Source organism: Thunnus albacares, chromosome 21, assembly GCF_914725855.1.
Source record: "Thunnus albacares chromosome 21, fThuAlb1.1, whole genome shotgun sequence".
In the NCBI taxonomy this organism is placed as follows: domain Eukaryota; kingdom Metazoa; phylum Chordata; class Actinopteri; order Scombriformes; family Scombridae; genus Thunnus; species Thunnus albacares.
In genome coordinates this window covers 2,719,155-2,744,035 of record NC_058126.1, presented here as the reverse complement: position 1 = coordinate 2,744,035, position 24,881 = coordinate 2,719,155, and the positions used below count along the sequence as shown (strand labels likewise).

Sequence of the window (24,881 nt, the reverse complement as noted above, 5' to 3'; positions counted from 1 at the left end):
CATTTCACTTTAAGTTAATATATAGAGCTCTAGCCATAAAACAACCGTTAAACACACAAGGTCTTGAACAGTTTTAATTGTGCAGATTTTGTATTATTAACTCAAATTTTTTGGTTTTGCTCTCCAGTTGCACTGATCTGGACCCAGAAACTAACTCAAAGAATGTAATATAATAACAGAATTTAATACTCTTGGCAAATTTTAAAAAAGTAAACCCAGTGATGGTCAGCATAACTATCATCCTTGGAATTTCTTTTTCTATTTTTAACAGAAAACTGGCAAAATAACAGAAATGTAGAGATTTAAACCTGCAGTAAAATGCTGGAAACACTAAGTATAGCACATATGAACAAAGATGTGCAATTACGGAATTATGTATTTCACAATTACAATATGTTTCCACAAACTGTGCAGGTATGATAAGGCAATGAAGGGGGAGGGGTTTTTGAAGAATATACTGCTTATATAAGAATATACTTTTGCAAGATTTGTACTACTTTTCTTCAAGCTTTCTATCTTAAAAATACATTACTGTGTCCTGTTTTTAAAAAGTGGAAATGGCATCATGTGACTTAAACGTCACTGAAGAGCTGAAAACATCAGATCTGTGTGGAGCGATGATGAGGAGACCGTAACCTTCCTCACATCAATACATGAAACTAACAGCAATGTCATATTTCCATCATGTTTTCCATTGTTTGAGCTTTGATTGTTGCTCTTTTAATGACGTCATCTCGTTGTGTCTCTTCTTCTACAACAGTTCAATGGCACCAACTAGAGAATTAGCTTAGTTTATCTGCTAATATTCACACAAGTGTGAGTGTTAAAAAAATTTCTTCTTAATGACTATTAAACAATAGAGGCCGGAGCCGAAGTATCAAGATTCCTTCTTGTACATTTTCTTGTACAAGAAGGAGCATTTCACAATGCAACACACAGGATGAGGTTACAAAGAAAAAGGCTCCCAGTGGAGCGCCTACAACAGGGTTTTATTACAGTTCTTTTCTTAATCTATCAAATATAGACTTATAGATAACATCATGTCTGTTTTCAGTTCTCCTGTCCAGGAGCCATCTTGCCCAAGTGACCCCCAGATAACATGTCTCACCTTGTCTCCAACGAATTTTAATTTCTACATCTTCTTCTTTACAAATATAAAACTGAACTTCCTTTAACCTCAGCTGATAAAGTCTGCTGATGTTGCAGAGTTGCAGTACAAGACAGGAACAATTCATCATGATCTAGATAAAATAGTAACACTCATACACAGTGTAATCATCATTTTTTATAACAGTGAGTATTAGTGGGTAGAAGCAAACATTAATTTGAATTTTCTTTTGCCAGTTTTCTGGAAGTTTGGTTAATATTTGCTCTACATTTGGATGGAAACCTGATTATTGAGAACACTTGTCATCGTTTTCAGAACGTAACCTGTATATTTTATGCTCTTCAATAACTCCTCCATTCCTCCAAAATGCAATATTGTTACCCCCTTTGTCTCATAATCCTGTTCTTTTTCCACTGTACATACATAAGTAAGTAAGTATTTTATTGGTACCTAATTCTTACAATGGAATTACACTGTGTTTTAACATGTTGCCAATTGAACTCCATTAAAGTGAACCTAAAACTTAAAACTGTACTCAATTACATGACTTGAGTACATGTAATTTTGTTAGTTTCCTCCTCTTCAGCACAATAATCCAAATAACGCCACGGTTTCTTGATCTGTATTCAACCACGTCTGCTGCTTGGAGAGCAGAAGAGAGGCAGGGAGAACAGAAGGTCAGAGAGGGACAGACAGAGAGACGAGAGGACAGATAAGAACAAAGACACTTAAAAAGAGCGAGCAGCAGTGTTTGAGATGAGAGCTGCATACCAACGAGGAGGCCTGCAGGGTCACAATAAAGCTGCCTGAACAACGTCAACAAGGCTCTGCTATTCTCTCTGAAGCTACGGCTGACCCCAAAACAGTCTCTTTGAGCTCCGTGTTCAAACGGCAGAGCTGCGTCTGAACGTCATGCCACATTTAGATCTTCACTTTATACAATACTCTTACATCCAAACAAGTCTTTTAATCTGTAGTTCAGCATTAAATTATTATTAATACTGCTGTAATTTTCTGGGTAAAACAAGTTTTCTTATCAACTTGTTTGTAAGTTCGGGTCAGAGAATGAGATGGATAGCTCGAGATAGTTTGAAAATATCAGCCTTTGAAAATAAGTTTTGGTACAAGAACCAAAAGGATATCTTACATTTCTGAAACCTTTTGTAGATGTATGTTTTGTAGAAATGTTGATACGTTATGTTTTGTAGAAATGTTGATACGTTATGTTTTGTAGAAATGTTGATATGCTATGTTTTGTAGAAATGTTGATATGCTACGTTTTGTAGAAATGCAGTTACGCTACATTTTGTAGAAATGTTGATACGCTACGTTTTGTAGAAATGTTGATACGCTACGTTTTGTAGAAATGTTGATATGCTATGTTTTGTAGAATTGTTGATATGCTACGTTTTGTCGAATTGTTGATACGCTACGTTTTGTAGAATTGTTGATACGATACGTTTTGTAGAATTGTTGATATGCTACGTTTTGTAGAATTGTTGATACGAAACGTTTTGTAGAAATGTTGATACGATACGTTTTGTAGAAATGTTGATACGCTACATTTTGTAGAAATGTTGATACGCTACGTTTTGTAGAATTGTTGATACGCTACATTTTGTAGAAATGTTGATACGCTACATTTTGTAGAAATGTTGATACGATACGTTTTGTAGAAATGTTGATATGCTACATTTTGTAGAAATGTTGATACGCTACATTTTGTAGAAATGTTGATACGCTACGTTTTGTAGAATTGTTGATACGAAACGTTTTGTAGAAATGTTGATACGAAACGTTTTGTAGAAATGTTGATACGCTACGTTTTGTAGAAATGTTGATACGCTACATTTTGTAGAAATGTTGATACGCTACATTTTGTAGAAATGTTGATACGATACGTTTTGTAGAAATGTTGATATGCTACATTTTGTAGAAATGTTGATACGCTACATTTTGTAGAAATGTTGATACGCTACATTTTGTAGAAATGTTGATACGCTACGTTTTGTAGAAATGTTGATACGCTAGGTTTTGTAGAAATGTTGATATGCTATGTTTTGTAGAATTGTTGATGCGCTATGTTTTGTAGAAATGTTGATACGCTACGTTTTGTATAAGTGTTGATACGCTAGGTTTTGTAGAAATGTTGATACGCTACGTTTTGTAGAAATGTTGATATGCTACGTTTTGTAGAATTGTTGATGCGCTATGTTTTGTAGAAATGTTGATACGCTACGTTTTGTAGAAGTGTTGATACGCTAGGTTTTGTAGAAATGTTGATACGCTACGTTTTGTAGAAATGTTGATACGCTACATTTTGTAGAAATGTTGATATGCTATGTTTTGTAGAAATGTTGATACGCTACGTTTTGTAGAAATGTTGATACGCTATGTTTTGTAGAATTGTTGATACGCTACATTTTGTAGAAATGTTGATACGCTACATTTTGTAGAAATGTTGATACGCTACGTTTTGTAGAAATGTTGATACGCTACATTTTGTAGAAATGTTGATACGCTACATTTTGTAGAAATGTTGATACGATACGTTTTGTAGAAATGTTGATATGCTACATTTTGTAGAAATGTTGATACGATACGTTTTGTAGAAATGTTGATACGCTACATTTTGTAGAAATGTTGATACGCTACGTTTTGTAGAAATGTTGATACGCTAGGTTTTGTAGAAATGTTGATATGCTATGTTTTGTAGAATTGTTGATGCGCTATGTTTTGTAGAAATGTTGATACGCTACGTTTTGTATAAGTGTTGATACGCTAGGTTTTGTAGAAATGTTGATACGCTACGTTTTGTAGAAATGTTGATATGCTACGTTTTGTAGAATTGTTGATGCGCTATGTTTTGTAGAAATGTTGATACGCTACGTTTTGTAGAAGTGTTGATACGCTAGGTTTTGTAGAAATGTTGATACGCTACGTTTTGTAGAAATGTTGATACGCTACATTTTGTAGAAATGTTGATATGCTATGTTTTGTAGAAATGTTGATACGCTACGTTTTGTAGAAATGTTGATACGCTATGTTTTGTAGAATTGTTGATACGCTACATTTTGTAGAAATGTTGATACGCTACATTTTGTAGAAATGTTGATACGTTACGTTTTGTAGAAATGTTGATATGATACGTTTTGTAGAAATGTTGATATGATACGTTTTGTAGAAATGTTAATATGTTACGTTTTGTAGAAATGTTGATATGCTACGTATGTCACGTGTTGAAACATAGATATTCAACGTTTCTGTGGTTTGCAGAAACGTATAATGCCAACGTTTTATTCTGGCAACCAGGCTGAGGATTCAAATGTGAGAAGAGATATGAGGTAGTTTGGAAGCTTAAACAATAAAGCTTTCTTCTTTTTTTTAGGTTTGATACCCAGCGTCGTGCAGAGTCATATCTCAAAAAGTGTTTGTATGTTTGCATACAGAATCATAGATCAAAATCACCTCGGTGGTTCTAACAGATAGACATCATTTTCATGCTGTCTTCAGAATCAGCCTTTTGTTAGTAGACTGTGTGTGTGTGTGGTCTGTGTTCATATTTGAATGCGTCCCATCTCTTCATCACGCTCTCTTTAAGCTCAGTCTGAGAGCAGGAGTGTCTCTGTGAGGATGAATGTGAGTTTTGACGGGTTTGAAAGGCTGCGGCCAAAAACATGACTCAGCACAAGGCCGCTCCGGCTCTCTGATTGCATCATTGTCTCAAACTATTATACGGTTCATGAAATATTCACCCTCACTATACGACGCTAAAACAACAAACCTGTAGCTGAATGAATGAGGCAGCTGCTCTGTGTGAAGTGTGTTAGTGTAGGAGTCTGTTTCCGTCTGGAGCTGCTTTAACTTTCTGCAGAACAATGTCTCTGCAGCTACCAGAGCTGCTAGATAAATATTATTTTTCCTAAATCATTCCTGTTTTTAAAGGGTCATACATGTGGTTTCAGCCCATTAACTACAAATCATGTATATTTCCATTAATTTATCAGCTTTTAGACTGATTTCCTTCCTTCCAGACAGCCTCTCCTTTATCGTCTAATCGTTGCAACTCTATTTTGAAGTGCTGTATGCTGTCTGCCTCTTTAATATGTTATTCAAAAATGTGAAATAATCCCTAAATGTGTCTTTCTTTTAGGCTAAACATTTAGGCCAAAATCACTGGCCCAATACTGTTATACATAACAATTCTATTTATATAAATATACTAACTTTATATCTCAACATGAGTGTTTTATGCCTGCTTTAACTGCCATTGAAATAGCCCTTGGTCATGTTTTAATTACTATAATTAGTCAGATATGCAGTCTGCAGGGAGAGATGGCAGCTAATCAGTGTTTTAGATAAACGATGTGATTTGTATATTATATGTGTGTGTGACTGAGTGTTCACATGCAGGCTTGTTGGCAGCATCAGAGTTATATTTTATTGGGTTTATTTTTATTTTCAACACAGAGGCGTGCTCTGGCAGTGTAAGTTTATGCCTACGGGTTCATGGTAAACACCCTGACACTCAACTTCAGGCTGAGTCTCAACATGCTGTTTGACCACAGGCATTTCAGTTCACTTGACAATCACAGAGACTGTCGTGACTGAGAGAGAGAGACGTTGACTTTTGCTCTGCACGGTGACATTTCAGTGTCCATCATCACGCTTTAATGGATGACTGATTTATCAGCCAGCAACAGTACGGTGTCTGGAGTCTGTCTGCATACGACTGCACATTTGGCTGCAACAAAACGGTTTGAACTCTGCAGAGGCTGGTGCAAAAAAACGTCATAAAAGTAGAGAAGGAGCCATCACACGCAAGCAAAGTATAAAGGTCTGCCCAAAAAGTTGCTACATTTGCTTCTAGGTGCTTTTTTGAAAAAAAGTTGTTAAAAGGGTCTTAAAAGTCGCCATATCAAGCAAGAAAGTCACTAAGGTGGCAACACTGCATGAATCTCAGCCAGCCACAGCAAGAATTCATCACTCTAAGACTCATGTATCATGTAGTCTGATCTCGACATGTGAAACATACTTTACATACCAGAACCCTCTTGGCCTGAAACACTGTATATAAAGATCTACATGGCGAGGTGTGACGTCACCCGTTGAAGCTGGTTTGAAGCCCAGAGTTGCAGCTTCTGGTTGGCGCCATCTTTTCTGTTTGGAGCCAGAACCCAAGCTAATGCTAGCTTACTGGGAAAACTGAGCACTGCACACTTGGGCTAACATTAGCTACTTTAGGTAGATTGTGCTAGCAGGGCAGGTATCAGGTAACATTAAACTTAGTGAAATATTGCAACAATAGTTCGACTCAGTGTGAATCCGGGAGCCAACCGTCAATCACAGCTGTCAATCAACACCCACACAGCAGACATCAAAGCTGCTATAAGTCTTCAAATCCTATTAATGGAGCAATAATTTCCAAAACGACCACCAGCACACTTATTAGAGGGCCTGAATTGAGACCAGAATAGCTTCCTGAAAAAAATGCCTGACTTAGTATTTCTGTTGAGACTTTCTGAATGGGAGTCAGTTGGAGCAGCTAGCAGCCGTCTACGACACTTTAAGGTGCTTCAGCGTCAGGCTCCTCAGCAGCCTTTTTCCTTCTTTGTACTTCTTCTCCAAGTCATTCACGTTCCAACACAATTGAAAAGAGTGAAATCTGTGTGAGAGCTGCTGTTTATCAGCTGACAGATGAGTGTAGTCGCCCACAAGCTGGCCACAGTGTTTAGTGCTTTATTAAGTCAACATCTGTAAAGAACAATCACCTGCTCGCTGGCTCATTATGGAGGCTAACTGCTGCCAAAACACTCAGTGTTTATGTGTGCATTTAACAGAAAAGGGTGTGTATGTGTGTGTGTGTGTGTGTGTGTGTGTGTGTGTCTGTGTGTCTGTGTGTGTGTGTGTGTGTGTCTTGTGGGTGTTCATTAGCAAGGAAACAGTGGTGCAGACTGTGTTGTGACCTGCGGTTGTGGACTCACCAGCTGTGAGATCAGCCTACACTTCCAGTGAACTGACCCCAGGTCAACTGGTCCACCTACGCTGTGTGTGTGTGTGTGTGTGTGTGCAGAGATATACATTGTGCACATGCAGTGTTGAATACAAGCCATTCAGCCCACACTTTATGCTTCCCACAGGCTGTAAAAATCACACTATTGTTCTTGGACCTCTGAGCCTGCTCAGCACAACAAGAGCAGTTATGAAGTGTTGATTCACACTCCAGGCTTGTGGGGATACTATACATTACTGCACTTGACCTTTGATCTTCTGTCGTTAGTGATAAATCACTCCTTGTCAACTGTTTAAGAGCTGAGGCTGACGGAGATGCTTTTTACATACAGTAATGTGATTGTTGCTGTTGATCCTCATGGGAAATTTAATTTCCTCTAGCACTCCTTCCTTTGTGTTTGCCACAATGGTTTAACTTTGGTTTCACAAGTGGTGGGGACAACAACAACAAAATAAAAACAAACAAACAAGTAAAAACATATTTGTAACATGTATAAATACACTCAGTGAGCAATCTAATGCACAGATTTGGTTGAAATGGCTGCTGTGTATAGTTTAGCCTCACAGAGCTGCTAATTGTTGATTTGTTAATTTAGCTGTTTACTGCTAACCAAGCTAGCTATCATACTAGCTGTCTGAGGCTACTGTGTTGCTAATATTAGACTGTTACTTTACTGTATTTTACTCTTTACTTTTACTCTTGTGGACCCTAAACTGTATGTTAACTTGATTTTGTACTTCAGATGTGGATGTAAAGCTGATCTTTCACTGTTGACACTTTCTGCCTGTCAGGATGAACCTTATTTGACAGTTATTCTACTTTTATGAGTCCAGTTTATTTTTTTTATTGATCTAAATATTGAATTTGTCATCCAATACTGTTTTCACAGCTTCATAATCACCTCCAGTTAAAACTTTCAGAGGCCAAATGCTGTCTTTACTTTTATTGGACGTGTTTTTAGCTGTGCATCTTCACACATACTGAGGGCAGACGAATCAGAAAGTTTTGGATCAAAGAAAACAAGCTTATTAAACTGACCAGATATTCAGTTTTGCCATTTTCTTTATTTGATAGTTTTCACTACTTGAAACAGCATTATACTACATTAATGTCACCTTTCAATTATACCCAAAAATTGATGAGATACCAAAAAATGACACTACTTCTCAGTGCCGTGTCTGTTACTGCAATGGAAAATTCTAATAATGAAGTTACAGAAATAAAAGATAACCTCCTGCTTTATTCAGTTCAATTCAAAATATTTTATTCTTCCCTCAAGGGGCAATTTGAGGCAGGCGACAAGTACACATATACAATTAATTTACACATGTAAAAACAATCTAAAAAATGCAAATATGACAACATTAGAAAGAGTTGAAATACATAAGGATTAATGGCAGTCTGTTGCTAGCCAACAATATCCAACACCACAAAGACACATATTATGTCAAAGTGCATTTATTTTTTTGGCATTTCTCAGTTTATACACTGCAGCTACATTTGAGGAGCGAATTTCCAAAATGCCTTCTGTCTAATTTGAAGGAAAAAAAAAAAAAATCTCTCATTTATCATTCAGGTTCTTTAAATTTTAGAAAACTCCAACCTTGAAAAGCACTTCAGCAGCTCAGGGCTGCAGCTGCTGTACTTTAAAAAAGAAGAAGCATCAGTTTCTTTTAATTTGAGGAAAACTGTCTTTCAAATTCACTGAAATGTTTCACTGCGCTGCTGGAGATTATTTTAATTTGCTTTGATAGTTTCCAGTAAAATGCTTCAGGCTCCTAATTCTTGAAAAAAAACTTTTATAATTACGACAGATTCAGACAAAAGGTTTTCAGGAATTTTCTACAAAAACTGCTGGAGCTCGGTTTCAGCCGTCGCTCAGTCTGCTGCTGCTGCTGCTCCTGTTGCTGCAGCCTTTGGGCTCAATACACACAGGAATGTCATTAAGGCGTCTTAATGTTCCTCGTGTGTTCGGGCTTTACCATTATGGAATGTAATGGTGAGAGCCGAACAACAAAGGCCGCCTTTCAATGTGAATGAGACCGTCCGAAACGTCTCAGCTTTCTGTGGCTGCTCTCTACCTTCTGAAGAAAAAACCCTTTAACTGAAGTTAAAGTATTAATAGCAGGAAGGAAACAGAATAGAAAATAAAAGAAAGGAGGAAAGAAAGATTAAGAAAAGGAGGAAAGGAAAGGAAAGATGGAAAGACAGAAAAATGATCGGGGGGGGGGGGGGGGGGGGGGGGGGGAGGGAGGAAAATCAGGAGGTGGGAAAGTAGGAAAACATGGCAGAAAAGTAGGGAAGTTAAAAGCAGGAAAGTGGAAAGTTTAGAACATTAAGAAAGGACGATGAAGACATAAGAAAAGACACGAAGAAAGAAATTAACACAGGAAAATCAAAATAAAAGTAAGAAACGATAGGAATAAAATAAAATGAATGAAAGGAAGAAAGAAAGCAAGCCTGCTGTTATATTTACCTCATGTTAAATGTAAAATATGAATCTACATAGTAACCACTCAAACACAAACAAATGTTTTTAAGATTATTTTTCATACAATATTTGCAGATGTTCAAGCTATGGGAAAGGCATGTCAAATAAACTAGCTGTATGGTAATAATAACAATAATAATCTTTATTTACAGAGAACTTTTCAAAATCCACGTTACAAAACCGACAAATCATAAAATCATCAGATTCTAAAAAAACAGATCAATTTAGTTTAAGTTGAATAAAATAAGAGAAAATTTTAAAGAAATAAAAACAGAAATAAAAGACACTAAACTCAAGTAAAATCAGGAAAGTTTCAGATGAAAGTATGTTTCAAGTAGAGACTTAAAAGAAACTGCTGACTCAGCCGACCTGGTTTCCTCAGGCAGATTGTTCCAGAGCCTCCAGATCCCAACTGCAAACACTCTGCAAACACTGTTCCCTCCAGTTTACAGCCATCAGATAAAAGACCTCAGAGTACGTACCAGCTCGTACTGAGAGGTCAGAGATACACAGTGCTGGAAGAAGTACTCAGATCCTTTACTTCAGTAAATTACCAATAGAGCAATGCAAAAATACTCCATTACAACTAAAAGTCCTGCATTTAAAATCCTACTACAGTAAAAGTACATAAGTATTATGAGCTTGATGTAGTTAAAGTATTGCAGTAAAAGTACATAAGTATCATGAGCTTTATGTAGTTAAAGTATTGCAGTAAAAGTACATAAGTATTATGAGCTTGATGTAGTTAAAGTATTGCAGTAAAAGTAGTGGTTTGGTCCCTCTGACTGATATATTATTATATATGACATCATTAGATTATTAATAGTGAAGCATCAGTGTTAGAGCAGCATGTTACTGTTGTAGCTGCTGGAGGTGGAGCTAGTTTACACTACTTTATATACAGTTAGCTAGTTTAGTCCAGTGGTTCCCAACCTAGGGGTCGGGCCCCTCCAAAGGGTCAGCAGATAAATCTGAGGGGTGGTGAGATGATTAATGGGAGAGGAAAGAAGAAAAAACAAAGTTCTGATACACAAATCTGTTTACAGTTTTTGGACTTTTTCTCTAATCTTTGATTTTTGCTGAAATATTGGATCATTTGAACATTTATTGAAATGAAACCATGTTAGAAGTTTAGAGGGAAAAATCACTATTTGGTGGAGCTGTTAACAACTCATAGACATGTGAAATGTGACCCCGACTACACACTGCTTTTTGTAAGACGTCAAAAGACAAAAAGGTTGGAAACCACTGGTTTCATCTTTAACAATGTGTTGTATTTTAAAAGCTTGTTATATTATCCATTGTGTCAAATCTTCATCTGAAAAGTAACTAAAGCTGTCAAATAAATGTAGTGGAGTAGAAAGTACAATATTTCCCTCTGAAATGTAGAAAGTAGCATCACATGGAAATACTCAAGTAAAGTACAAGTACCTTAAAGTTGTATTTAAGTACAGTTCTTGACAAAATGTACTTAGTTACTTTCCACCACTAGAGATATAGCAGGTCATGAAGAGCCTTAAAGGTAATCAATAAGATCTTAAAATCAATTCTAAAACATACTTGGAGCCAGTGTGAAGAGGCTAAAACAGGAGTGATGTGATCATGTCTCTTGGTTCGGGTAATACTGTCACAATTTTGTGGATAAAGTTTAACTGAACTGAAATATTCTGACATCCACAATGAGCATTCATCAATTTATCTGTGAATTCCTACAATACCATTTAAAATAAGTTGGAAATATGAGAGAGAGAGTCTTCCCAAGAAAAACAACAGAATCAGTTGTTTCAGCTGCCGCCCCGACACAGCTGCGTATGAATCTATGTTTTAAGTGACAGACATCACCTCATAAAACTTACAAGAGCTTGCAAGTTTGGCCATCAGCAAAATCTAGTGTGTGCGGCGGAAATTCTCAAAACTAAAACCCGACAGAGCCTCCAAACTGCACTGAAGCACACAACTGGAGTAAATGGACTCAACTCCCTGCGTGAAATGAGATGAGACATATAATCAACTGAATTTTCCTGAAGATTTAAAGAAAAAAGGAACCATGGTGATATTTAAAACCACATTTCCTCCCTCTGCGGTCCCGTTGGAGTTTGGCAGACATGTTGCAGCTTGGCAGACAGACCCAGAGTTCATTAGCGGATCTTAATGTTTCAGTCTGGTGCTCATTTGCTTCCAGTACCCATTTGTTTCTGTCATTAGCTTGAGGGGAGTTGGCCAAATAAACATTCTGGATTGTTCTGCTGTTTGCTGGCATGGATCAGCTGCTCTGAAACTTGGCGTTGACACAAACGGGGACGAGACTCAGACGACAGCGACTGACAGACTCTAATTGAAACCATGTTGTTCATTTAGACCCCAGAACTCGCTGCCGTTTATCAGACCCACCCAGTGCTGAGAGCTTCCTAAATCACCACTGGGTGGATTTGGACATCTGTACTCACCCGTACACACACCTGCTGTCGTAACGAAGGCCTGTCCTGTTTTCTCTGAGAAATGTACTGAATTAAAAAACATGAACAGTGAGCTTAGAGATTCTGGGAAATGTTTTATAACAACATAGAGTCTTCTTGACGGTCAAGATGGACAAAAACATGAGGCAAATACATATATAGTCAGCCAAGAATAGGTGTACAGTTGTCATTGGATGATTGGTTGGACAGGATTTCAAATCGATCACATGATGGATCCAAGGACGGGAGTCGCCATAGCCAACGTCCAAATGCCAAATCCCTACACACTATAACAGTAGTCCCCAACCCCCGGGCCGCGGACTGGTACCGGTCCGTAGATCATTTGGTACCGGGCCTGATCTGTGTGAGGCAGGGTTTCCTGCAGTGACGGCAACCAAAACAAAATTACGGAGTAGACTGGACATAAGCAACACACTTCGGGTGTCATTGTCTCCCGTTACCCCTAGATGGGACCGTCTAGTTGCAGAGAAACAAGCTCAGGGCTCCCACTGATTCAGCGTTATGTTGAGTTGTATTTTTCATGCACTTTATATTTGTTTTTGTGGTGTATCTTATTTTGAAGGCATGTTTAAACGATACCATAGCGAGAGGATGTAACTCATGTTATGTTGTTGGCGCAACACAGTGGGTCAGGTTTATTATTATATTTAGAAAATACCACAGTTTGGTATCTGTCGTATCATTTTAGTTTGTTGTATTTATCCACTGCACCTCAAAGGCCGGTCCATGAAAATATCATCTGACATTAAACCAGTCCGTGGCACAAAAAAGGGTTGGGGACCTCTGCACTATAATACCATCATGAACACAGATATATTTTAAAGTTACAAAAATCATAAAGTACTGCACCCATCAATCACTTCAACTAACTCAGTTCTTCATTGAGGTAAAAAAAAACTCAACTGTGAATCCCTTCTGTGATTTTTTATCTGTGAAATTTTAACTTCCAGAAAATTGGCAAAAGAAAATCTGAATTAATACACGTTTCCATCCATTACTATTGTGTGAGTATTAGGAGGTAAACAGTAGGTGGCGCTAATTCTCCATTCAGTCCCATTAAACTGTTGCAGAAGAAGACGACGCAATGAGATGACGTCAGTAAAAGAGGGTTGTATTAATCTGAGGAACGTTACACTCTCCTCATTCCACACTGATCTGATGTTTTCATCTTTTCAGTGGAAGCTTTAAAGGACCAGCATGTAGGATTTAGTGACATCTAGCGGTGAGGTTCAACTGAATTGGTTCCTCCAACTGAATACCCCTCCCCCTTCCCTTTCCTAGCGTGTACCAGTGGTGGGCTTCAGGTTAGGGATGTGCAGAGGGCCCAGTATTTGTATTTGTATCTGTATTTGACAGCACAGCGTGTAGAAGAACTTCAGAGGCGATTATTGCTTTGCACTTTTCATTTATTGCCTGTTTTTTACAACCTCACTTTGTGGAAAGGAGAAGAGGAACAACAGGATCTGGAGAGTCCCTTGGGAGCACTTTGCGTTGTCAGTAGTTCAGCTTTATCTCTGGGAAAGACCCCCAACTCCAGGAGTGATGTCCAAATAAGGAAATGTGCGTCATATAGCAGGTGGATGTGACTCCCCTCGTTGAGACCTGCTGATAGACGTCACAGCGGAGCAGAGGAGAGACACTGAGATAGCGATGTTTTTTTTTTTCTTCCTGAAAACAAATAATTTTAAAAATATTTGTATGAAATAAATATTCATAAAAAACCCACGATTTGTGCTTTGCCGAATAACGTATTTATATTCAGGCACACCCTTACTTCAGGTGCGTTTACGCCACCAAACCCAAGCTGCTACTTCAACGTAAAAACACAAAAGGAGCCAGTGTTTGGTTTGTCCGTTCTGGGCTACTGTAGAAACATGGTGGTGGAACATGGCAGGCTCTGTGGAAGAGAACCTGCTGTAGATATAAAGGGCTCATTCTAAGCCAATGAAAATATAAAAATTCTTAGTTTCAGGTGGTTATACACTAATTAAAACATACTTATGAATATTATATTCAATTTCTGCTGATAGATCCCTCTAAATCTAAGTCACATGATTCATGAATGCCATCATTTATTCACTAAGACTGTTTACATTTTGTTTTTATCTGGACATCAACTTTTACACCTCAGACAAGAGGAAAAACTTTTTTGAATATGTGCAGATTTTTACATTTTTAGTTTCAGTTTTTTTTTGTTTTTTTTCTATTTCCCAAAACTTAAACGCTGCAGAGCCACCGTTTGCATGTGCAAAATGAAACTCGATATCATAATCCCTGTTTTCTGTGAGTTTTGTGCTCAGATATATGAATCTTTAGAGGCCTTTTTCTCTCAACAACATAAACCAGATCATAGACACATTTCAGCATGTAGAGCACGTGTGCTGCTGCTGTTAATGATAATGAGGTTTTATGGTTGATGGAACAAACAGTATTTGGTGTCTGATGAGTTTTGTGCACAGTGGCCATAGCGAGAAAAATCTGATTTGGCAGAAGACAGTGTTACCTGGTTACCTGTAAACCAGGTTTCTCAGATTACAAAAATGAAGGAAGGCACTGAGCTGAAATTATTCAGAGACTTTTGAGGATTCAGATGGATTATGATGTATGGATTTCGGCACTTGGATATTGGAGTTTATCTTTTAAATGTTTCTTAAATTATTTATCTGAAGTTTCAGCAGATTCAGATATTTTTATTTATATACTTATCTCATGCACACACACAAATGCATGTCTTAAATCCAAATATCTCCCTTATACACACACACATAGACACACACCAGTAAGTAAAGGACTTGAAGCTGATCTTCTCTAAACACTGCGGTGGGAAAGTTTACAAGCTGCAGGGCCGAGCAGGGAGGAAGCAGCTGGAGAGTGTGATGTGATGCAAGGCGGAGGAAATCCAGGGAATTAACAGATATGTGAAGGCTGCAGAGCTTGCAGCACTGCAATAAAGACCAGAGTCTGCAGATGTCCGAGTCTACTGGGAGAATTCCTCCACTCAGCGATCCTCATCCTCCTCTTTTAAGAAAAGGACTCACAGTCATCTGTTCCCGATGGACACGAGGCGCTGCGAGATGAAAGGTTTACGCAATAGAGTGCATTTCAAAGGGTTTTCAAAGGTTTTGTTGCACAAGAGCCACAATTATCAGTTTGAACCCTAAAAAGATTCAGTTTGGAGCTGTGAGTTGATATAAAGTTGGAGGAGAAAGTCTGAACCATATCTGTTTGAGTTTAAGAGCTGCTGTGAGCTACAAATCAAATGATACTGCGCTCGTGTGTGTGTGTGTGTGTGTGTTTTGAGTCCTAGGATGCTAAAGGGTGGGCATATATTCAAGGATGAACCCATGTGACAGTAAAGGCATGAATGCTTTTTCATCACTAATTATTCACCAACAACAGTTTGCTGACTGCACAGACATCAGCCTGCAGCTCAAACAGAGAAACGTGAAAGGCAGCATCATTCGACCTTCGTCACTGTTGACACATATCGACACGTCATAATTCACTACTGTCTTATTTGACCGAGTTTATTACCAAGAACTTCAATTCGTTCTGTTTAGTTTCCTCCATTTTCTCTCCTTTTACCTTTTATCTCTGTACAATGATCAAATGGATTCAACAGCAAACACAATTCTGCTCTTGAGGAACATCTCGATGGCCAAAGCGCAAAACCTCCTATCTGCAAAATTTTCTGATTGGCGGATTTTTACTTTGGATGATGAGAACAAGGAAGGCTGCGCATATTGAGTCCGATGATAGACAGATAATCCTGCCCTTCGTTGTGACAGAAAAGTCACACAACAAAACAAAAACACACTCAGAGTACCTGAGTGTGTAGAGAGGCTGCAGCACGAATCACTGAACATTCATTTCCAGTGGACAAGGAAGCAAATACACAGAATTTAAGGAATTCTGACCCTAGTATACTACAATGTAGTAACTATTACATTTACTACATCTTTTTACCTGAAAACAAACTTAATGTTATTTTTAATTTAATCTTAATTATAACTTAATTTAGAGCATCGTTTTGTAGAACCTCTTCCAACTTGCACCAAGTACAAAAGCTCCTATCTGCACTTTGCAAGGCATTAATATCTATAACACATAATATAATAATATAGTCCAAAAACAGTGTTTTATGTATTGGGTGTCCTTAACAAATAGCATTCTGCAAGAGTAGTTTTCTCAAAAGAGTGCATTTTTCAGATCGGAGGTTTTGCTCTTCAGCCAGCGATTTGACATTGTTGTGCAGCTTCTAAACTGTGACTTTATTTCTAAATCTTATTAACAAACAACTTTTTTCTTGACATTTTCTCACCAGAATTTTACTGCAGTAGCTGTTCAGTCTAAAATCCTGGTTTTTCCTTTGGTGCTTGCAGCGACCACCAGTGCATTCACACATCTAGCTAAAATGATGTGGGTGAGGATGCTTTCAAAAATAATTCCATGAATAGTTTTTATTCATCAGTTAACTTGATCCAAAGTTGAGAAAACAGCAGAAAGATAAAGTAAATCAATATTTGGTGTTTAAAACAGCAGCAGTTCTCCTCAGTGTTTCAGGTACTCAGCAGCTCGGTTGTTCCTGCATCTTGGAGAAGTAAGTAAGACTGACTCCATGATGTTGAGACCAGAGACCATCTGTTGCAGGACTCCTTGTTCTTCTTGTTGATGTAGATAGATCTGTATGACTCTGGATGGATGTTTGGACTCATTGTCCTGCTGCAGAATGAATGTGGGACCATCAGACGCCTCCATGATGGTGTTGCACTGTGGATAAAAATCTGAAGTGCCTAAAATATTTGCACAGTACTGTATTTGATATCTAATCTGCCCAATGAGCATGATCATCCTGCATGGTCACTATATATTCTTTCTACTAAAACTCTGATTGAAACAGCTCCACTACAGCTACAATACACAACATCTCACACACACACACACACACACACACACACACACAGTAGTGGTTATCATTCATTGTGATGAGAGACAACAGGAACTATTAGGAACTCAAAAGGGAGGAGGAGGGATGATAATTGCAGAGTCTTCTATTACTCTCAACACCTCTCTTCCCACTGCTGTTGAGTCCATCAACACACACACACACACACACACATACACACACAGCAGCCCCAGATAAGGAAAAACACTTCCAGGTTTTATCTGAGGGAGGAGAACAATCCAACAAGAGACCAAAGCAGAAAGCAGAGACTGAAGGAGAGAGGTGAAGCAGTGAATATTTCAGGTATGTGAGGAGTTCTGTTAAATCAGCCTCCAGCTGCTTCTGTTTCCTGAGACACGTTTGCACCAGACCGTGAAAATCTGTGAAATAAGTTAGTACAAGGTCAGGATTTTACAATTTATCATTCCTCAAACAGGTTTGAATGAACTTTTAATGCGTTCAAACCCGTCCCCAGTAGACTCACCCGCTGCCTCTGTGTTTCATGATAGATGGAGGGCTGATCTCAGGCTTCTAGGCGAAGAAGAGGAAAAAAAACAACCTCAAAATTACTAAAAAAAACCCAGAAAAACAAAAACTGATGACATTTTGATTGACCTTCTACACAGGAGACATCTGCCTTCACCAAACTATGTAATAAATACAATAGAATAAAGACACAGCATCACTTTATTGATCCTAACAAGAGGAAATGAGGTATTATTTACTTATTTTATGAAGTAGAATAGACTATAATACAAACACAAAATGCATATTTCTAATATGCATTTGTATGTAAATGTATACTATGCTGTTAATATAGTATAAATATACACCTATATTACATATAATAATGTAAAAGCCATAGACTGTATAAAAATATGGACGTAGTTACCGTGACGTCACCCGTTGGTTTCTGAGGAGTGGTTTTGAAGCTCAAAGTGAGCCGCTCTGGCCGTCGCCATCTTAGCAGTGCATGACGCTACCTAACTCCCAGCCAATCAAAAATGGGCAAAGAGGCGGGCCGAATGGCTGAAACAAGCCACCTAGCGGCTGGCGGACCTGTCACTCAAAGCAGCCATGTCCTTCATTATGCAGAACTTTACCGCTTAATAAAATTTAAACGGGTGAGTTAGAAAAAAACTCCCCCCCGTACAGTTGTCATGAAAGGAGAAATTAGCTACAGAAACCGTTTTTTGCACCAGGCTGTAAACATGTTTATTTCTGCTGTAAAGTTGTAAAGTCTGTTTACAGCCCCAGAAGTTGCTGCTTGGTAAAAGCGAATAGAATATGAATATATGAAAATATAAGTACAATAAAATTAATAGAAGAGGGTTATGCATGCTGCAGTTTGGACTTACAATGGGATTGATTGTTCCAAAATTGATCAGAGCATCTTTTGAACCATCTTTATTATTCCCTTTATTATTCTTGAATCTATCCTTACTTCTCATATTGCCCTATAGTCTGGGCAAATACATTTCCCATAACTCTTCACTAAATCTTACCTCTACAAAAACAACCCACTCACATCTTTTCTTCCCCATCTGCTCCTTTATTTCAGGAAACTCGGCTTCTTAAAATATATGATTTTAACGTTTTCCAGGCAAAAGTTTTCACACACATTCTCTCAGTCAGAGGAAATGGGAAAGTGTGTCCAAACTCATTTCAGGATGTATTTTGAAACTACGATTCTCTGACTCAAAGGCCAAATCAGATACAGCGGTTCTTATAAAACTATTTTTAATAGTGTTTAACAGTTTGTGTCTTTGTTTGAACTTGAATAAACTTGTAAACTCAAACTTCAAAATGAGCTCTATAATATAGGAAAATATTAAAAACTGGACCTCATAGGAGCAGATAAATCACCAACCACCTAGACCAGAAGGTAATATGAGTCGTGGGTTAAAAAGGCAGGAAGTGTGACAGACAGGAAGACAAGACTGCGACAGAAACGAAGAGGACACACAGAGATAAGAGGCAGGTATGCAGACGGGTTAATTGGCCTGAGACAGAGAGAGAGTCTGTTATTAACCGCAAAAAAAATACTCAGATAAAAACTGATGAAAGATGAACGATGATGGACGATCTTCCATCTTTCCAATATCAGACAGTTAATATGTTGAAGGGGAGAGTTTAGATAATATGGCTATTTAGCTCTCCGTCTGTTTTTTGATTCCTAAACATCTGCAGATGTTTCTATAAATCTGCACAAGAGTGAATGTTAACATTTCAAAGTGATGCATATCTCAAACTGACACGATTCTACCAGCTGGATCTGATCTATTCAGACCAGGATCAGCTGGATTCTCATGAACTGAGGCGCCCACATCACTGATCAACATTTTACACATCACACTATTGGATCTCCCTCCCTCCAGAGAGCCATTACTCTCAGTTTATTTCCATGAAAATGAACTCGTAGAAAGTTTAAACATGAGACTAAAGTTGTCTTGACTTTTAAATCCTTTTTATTGTTGTATGATAATCTCCGACTGTCGCTCTGCCAGTTACTGGAGCCAGAAAATCTGTTCCTGATCGAGTCTGTCTTCTCAAGAAAAACGACACAACAGGTTGTAATGTAAGACGCCCAAAAATGAGCTAACTTAATCTTAACCCCTGTGGTTATTATTGTAGCCATGACGACGAAGGTGGCCTAACTTTAAGGAAGTAGTAACTTTAACCCACCACGTTTCTCTAACCTTAACAAAGTGATCATTTTAACCCGAACCATCATCTTTCCCTAAACCTAACCAGACTCGAACCACAGCGCTGCCACATCATAAAACATCATTATTGTTTAAACGCACAATATGTAATTTCAGCCGCTAGGCGTCTCAATCAAAACAATAACAAAAGACGGAGTGTGATGACGGTGTGAAGTAGCAAGGGATCATGGGAGTTGTTGTCTTCGTTGTTAGATAACCAGCTTCACTGGGATAGGATTACTCCAGTGCTCATCATTCAGGATGTTTTTACCGGCAGAGGTCTCCTCCTCTCCAGAACAAACGTACACGCAGATTAAAATCATTAAAATACTAATTAAAGCTGTTTCACCAAAAAAAATCAGTGTTTCTCCGACGATGTTTGGTGACCACCGGACTTCCTGGAGGGGCTGTTAGCCGAGCTGCTGCTAACGTTTGTCCAGTTTATTTCTCTGATAACTTAAGATCCAGACGTCCAATGAATAAAATCCTTCTTCCGGCTAAAAGATATAGTTAAAAACCACCTAAATTTATCATGAAAATGTGTCTTAAAACTGAATAAAAGTCCATTTATAACAGTTTGTGTGGAACAACCACAACGCCGATGTATTATCTTGTATGTGTGTAAATTACTCTTTGGTAGACGCCATTGTAGCGGACAAACACAGCGCCGCCGTATGCATCTTGTGTGTGTTTACTCTTTGGTAGAGGAGGTATGACGCCATTGACATGCGACCAAATGAAACGGTCCGTTACTTTGATTAAATTACAGATTTCTCTGGGTTTGAACATTGTTGGAAACATTTGGGATAATGTAAGTACACAACTTAACAACATATATAACACAGGTCTAGTTGTTTTTAGACATTTTAATGCAGAATAGTTACATATTATACCTTTTACAGATGTTGTCCAGCTGATTACTGCTGATAGAGGTGCCAGATTAGAGAACGCTCCTATGGAGTCACATGATCAAACCACGTATTTGGAGGACTTGTTGGCCTCATATATTCTTTAAGCCTCTGTATCTTTTTAATTAAAGTGAAGCTGAAATATGAATTCCTCCTTTTTGGAAATGAGGAAGGAATGAAACTATAACGATACTGCAATAGATTTTTCCCATTTTTTTGGACATAGTTGTGGACATATTTGTGGAAACAGCGTCTAGGCCTCAGGCCAGTGTTTAAATCTGAGTTTTCATCAAGCATCTCATGGCCAGCTTCATAAATTTAAGCAGCTTTAATGTTTGTTCAACATCCAAGAATTCAGCGTTGGCTTACAGATAAAGTCCATTTTACTTTTATAGCCCAATACCACACATTTTTTCTCAGAGGACTTTACAGTCTGTACATCATGAGCCCCTTGATTCTGAGGGTCATTTCCTTATCGTTTGTCTTCAGAGTTTGCTTTCCCGACAATGCTGCACATCTATGGTTTTCAAGTTCTAACTGTTAAATGTTGCATCCTTGAATGAACCACCTCAAAGAGTTTTCCAAGTATTTGAAGGGGTTAAACATGCATTACAGTGACTGTCCATCCAGGTGTTAGTGAAGTAGGAGGTGTGTGATGTCTGGCTTTAGTCTCTGAGCTCCTCACTGACTGATGTTTGTGTTGGAATGTGGGCAGAACGAGGATTAGCCGGGTAATCCCTGACCAGAACAAATCTAATCCTCAACCTCATCCCTCACACCTCTGGACACTGAGCTATTCAGACAGCACACCGGATATATGTATGTGTGTGTTTCTGTAGCGTGTGTGCGCGCATAACTGTGCTGTAGAATGATCTTTAGGCTTTCTCGGGTTAGAAGAGAGAAAGAAAAACAGATGAGAAAGGAAGGAGAGAAGGATAAATGTTACAATGAAGAGACAGAAAGATCAGATATCAAGCAACAGCTAAATGAGTTGCTAAATGATGTCGGAAAAACTGGATCTTTTGTCTGTTTTGCTGCCTTTACATGTTTGGATCCAAACCAACAATAAACTGATCTACTTACAAGTATTGTGTATCAAAGCCTGATATATCTTATTCCTCCGTCGTTGTCCATGAAGCGTTTGATCATGTTAGTTTGTTTAGAAACGGCTCCAAAGACTAATAACAGCATCATGTTTTCAGTCTCCGGAGAGTAGTTCTGTGTAAGGCAGACGCCACTGAGCATGTGTGGGAACGCTGTTCTGTTTACAGCTGCGCTAGCTTGTTGTGCTACATCTGTGCAACATCTGTTTACGCTGCAGTGACTGCAGCGCCCTCTAGCAGCTGTAAGTAGTCATGACAGGAGCAAAGGAGGAAATCAGGTGACGTTATTAAAGAACAACAAAGTCCGAATCAGACTTTAACCCTAGAGATCACTGTTCACTTCCTGTTTCCAACCTGCAAGGCGGCATTGTTGATTAGATATTAAAATAATTTTTATTGATGGGAATGTGACAGTGACGGGAAACTGACTCTTCCAGATTTCAGTTAATTTCACAGAAGATTCCCAAATTTTGGCAGCAGATGACTTAAATGAAATTAATTTACTTCTACTGATTCGCTGGTTTATGATCCTTGATGGATCTTAAATGGATAAATGTGAAAATTTTTGCAATGAAAATGTGTATTAAAATCTATTAAATTGAATATTAAAAGTGCAATAACAGATTGAAATGTGCAGATTCGTGACCCAATAAAAAAAAAAAGACAGCCATGAAAACCTGTTCCTGTTTATACTCAAAGTCCAGCCTTGATGATGTTTATGATGTTTGTCAGCAGTGTGTGAACTGCATAAATCTGCTTTATGCTGCTCCTTTGAAATCAATCCTAAACATTTGCCATCATACAAAAAGTCTGTTTGCCATAAACAGTATGCGCAGCATCAGAAATAATAGGCCAGGAGCTTCCATCCCTTACTGAGATCTACATCATTAGACTAAAGAAAAAGGGACACAATATTCTTCAAGACTCCCTTCACTCTGCTAAACGTCTTTTTAACTTCTTCTCTTCTTTTAAAAGACTGAGAAGTATCAGAACCAGGACAAACAGGTTCTGCAACAGCTGTTCGTTCCCTTAACTACACCTTACTACACCGTAGCAGGTTGTGATACTGATAGCCTCCCCATGGGAGTGTTGTTTTAATTATTTATTATTGTTACTATTAATTAAATTGCTTTTGTGTCCTAAGGTGTTCATTGTACGTGACTGGGGTTTTTATTCTGTGTGAGCTCACTAAACCAAATCACTATTTACTTTATTTCCACTTCACTGTGATAAAACGGCAATAAAGTATTGAAACCTTGAAGCCTGAAACCCAAAGCAAACGCTTGATAAATAATGATGAAATTGAATGGGGGTCTGAAATTAAATTTCTTCCTGTGACAAGAGATAATAAAATATGCTGGAAGCCACATATAAATTGTATCAAAGCTAAAATGTCAGTCAGTTGCAAACTGTATATATATAAAGTTAAAGACCTTCTAAATTAAGCTTCATTATATACACCTCATACTGTTCCCTTATAGTATCATATATAACTTAGTGTGTACTGTATATATATATATATATAACAAATACTAATCCAATCTTCATACTTATAAAGAGAGACATAAGAATTATAAACAAAACTACTTATAGAGAACCAACAAACTCGCTTTATTGAATTAAAAGGCTCTAAAATTTAAAGATTTGGTCGACTTTAAAATGGTTCCATTATGTATAAAGCATAAAATCAATTAGTACCTGAAAGTATCTGAAAGTGGTTTAAAATGAGAAAAAGGCATTATGATTTGAGAAGAATTTTCATGTTTAAAAAACAGGAAATGAAAACATGTTGACGTTATACGCCGCAGACTGCAGAGATCTTGAAGTTGAAGCTCTGTGTGTCCCTCCTGCTCTCCCGTACAGTGTCTGGAGTTCGGCGAGGGTTCGGTGACGGGGGACATGTGCGAGGATCTGTGTGTGCTCGGCCTGGTCGAGTACAAGCGCTGCCTCTACTATGAGAACGGGAAGAAGGTGATCGAGGCGCGCTGGAGAGGAAACCCCATCATCCTCAAGTCCAAACTGGAGAATTTCTCCTCCTACGAGCCACTGGGAATACTGGACTATCAGGTGAAGTTTCCAGTCATGATCCAGGGAAGCTCGACTTTACGTCCAATCAGAGTACATTAAAAAGGATTTACTATTATTAATCTTTTGCTCTCTTCAACAGGACACAGCAGAGGAGCTCTCCCCTCTCGATGTGGTTTTCTACGCCACTTTGGAAGTTAGTGATTTGAGACATTTGCTGCCAGTAAAGCCCACAAACTCACATCTCTGCCTGTTTTTTTGTAAAAATCACACAGTTTACAGTGAATATTCCTTTCCTCTGATCTCAGGTGCGAAACTCTCTGGGCCTGGCTGAGGAGGATGAGGAGGATGAAGGAGGAGGAGGAGGAGGAGGAGGAGGAAGTAACAGCTCTCTGGCCAGACTGTGGGGGAAGAAACTGAAAAACAGAGACAAGAGTTACTCCAGAGCAGAGCTGGCTTCACTCTGGTCCCTGCTGCAGCAGGAGGAGTACACCTTTCTCAGGTAAAGGCTTCCTGTTGTTATCTCTATCCTACAGTTTGGAAAAGTGGATTTATTCCAGGAAGTGAGTTTAGCGGTTGGCATCGGCAACGTTCTGGCCATCGCATCACTTGCTGGTTCGCAGTCTGCTGTTATTTTAAGTCTTGCTTGAGCTTTTTCATCTTCTCTCGGCACTGTTTCAGATTGTGGTGAATGTTCAGCTGAATGTTCAAGGTCGTTACCTCAAATACCTGCTGGATGTCATCCTCAGTAAATATACCTAATAAAACCTCAACTTCACCGTCACTCCATCTATCAGAACATCTCTGCATTTTTTTGTCACAACGCAATGAACTGTACAGATGGGGATAACGATGCTGACTTCCATTCATGGTTTTGCACTCAAGCAGTGACAGGAGTAGCTGTGTTGAGTCTACAGGCCACTATGCTCGTTAACATACTATCACATACTTTGCTTTTTAAGATCAAGTGATTGAATTTGTCGTTTAAACCATGAAAAATTACGGCACAGCTAAGATGAATTCTTGTTGCTATAGTATCAGGGGACAAAAACACATCAAAATATAAAAACATCAAGACAGTACAAATGCATCAAAAAACTGATTAT

At 38.3% G+C, this 24,881-nt stretch overlaps 1 protein-coding gene across 1 annotated transcript in view; it reads left to right on the top strand.

Annotated features, from left to right (window-relative positions):
• The window catches only part of dipk1c (divergent protein kinase domain 1C), a 66,188-nt gene that overhangs the window by 23,145 nt on the left and 18,162 nt on the right, over positions 1-24,881 (top strand). The window contains exons 4-6 of the mRNA XM_044339227.1: positions 23,614-23,817; positions 23,918-23,971; positions 24,084-24,277. Coding sequence (XP_044195162.1) covers positions 23,614-23,817; positions 23,918-23,971; positions 24,084-24,277 — 452 coding nt within the window. The remainder of the gene's footprint in view (positions 1-23,613; positions 23,818-23,917; positions 23,972-24,083; positions 24,278-24,881) is intronic.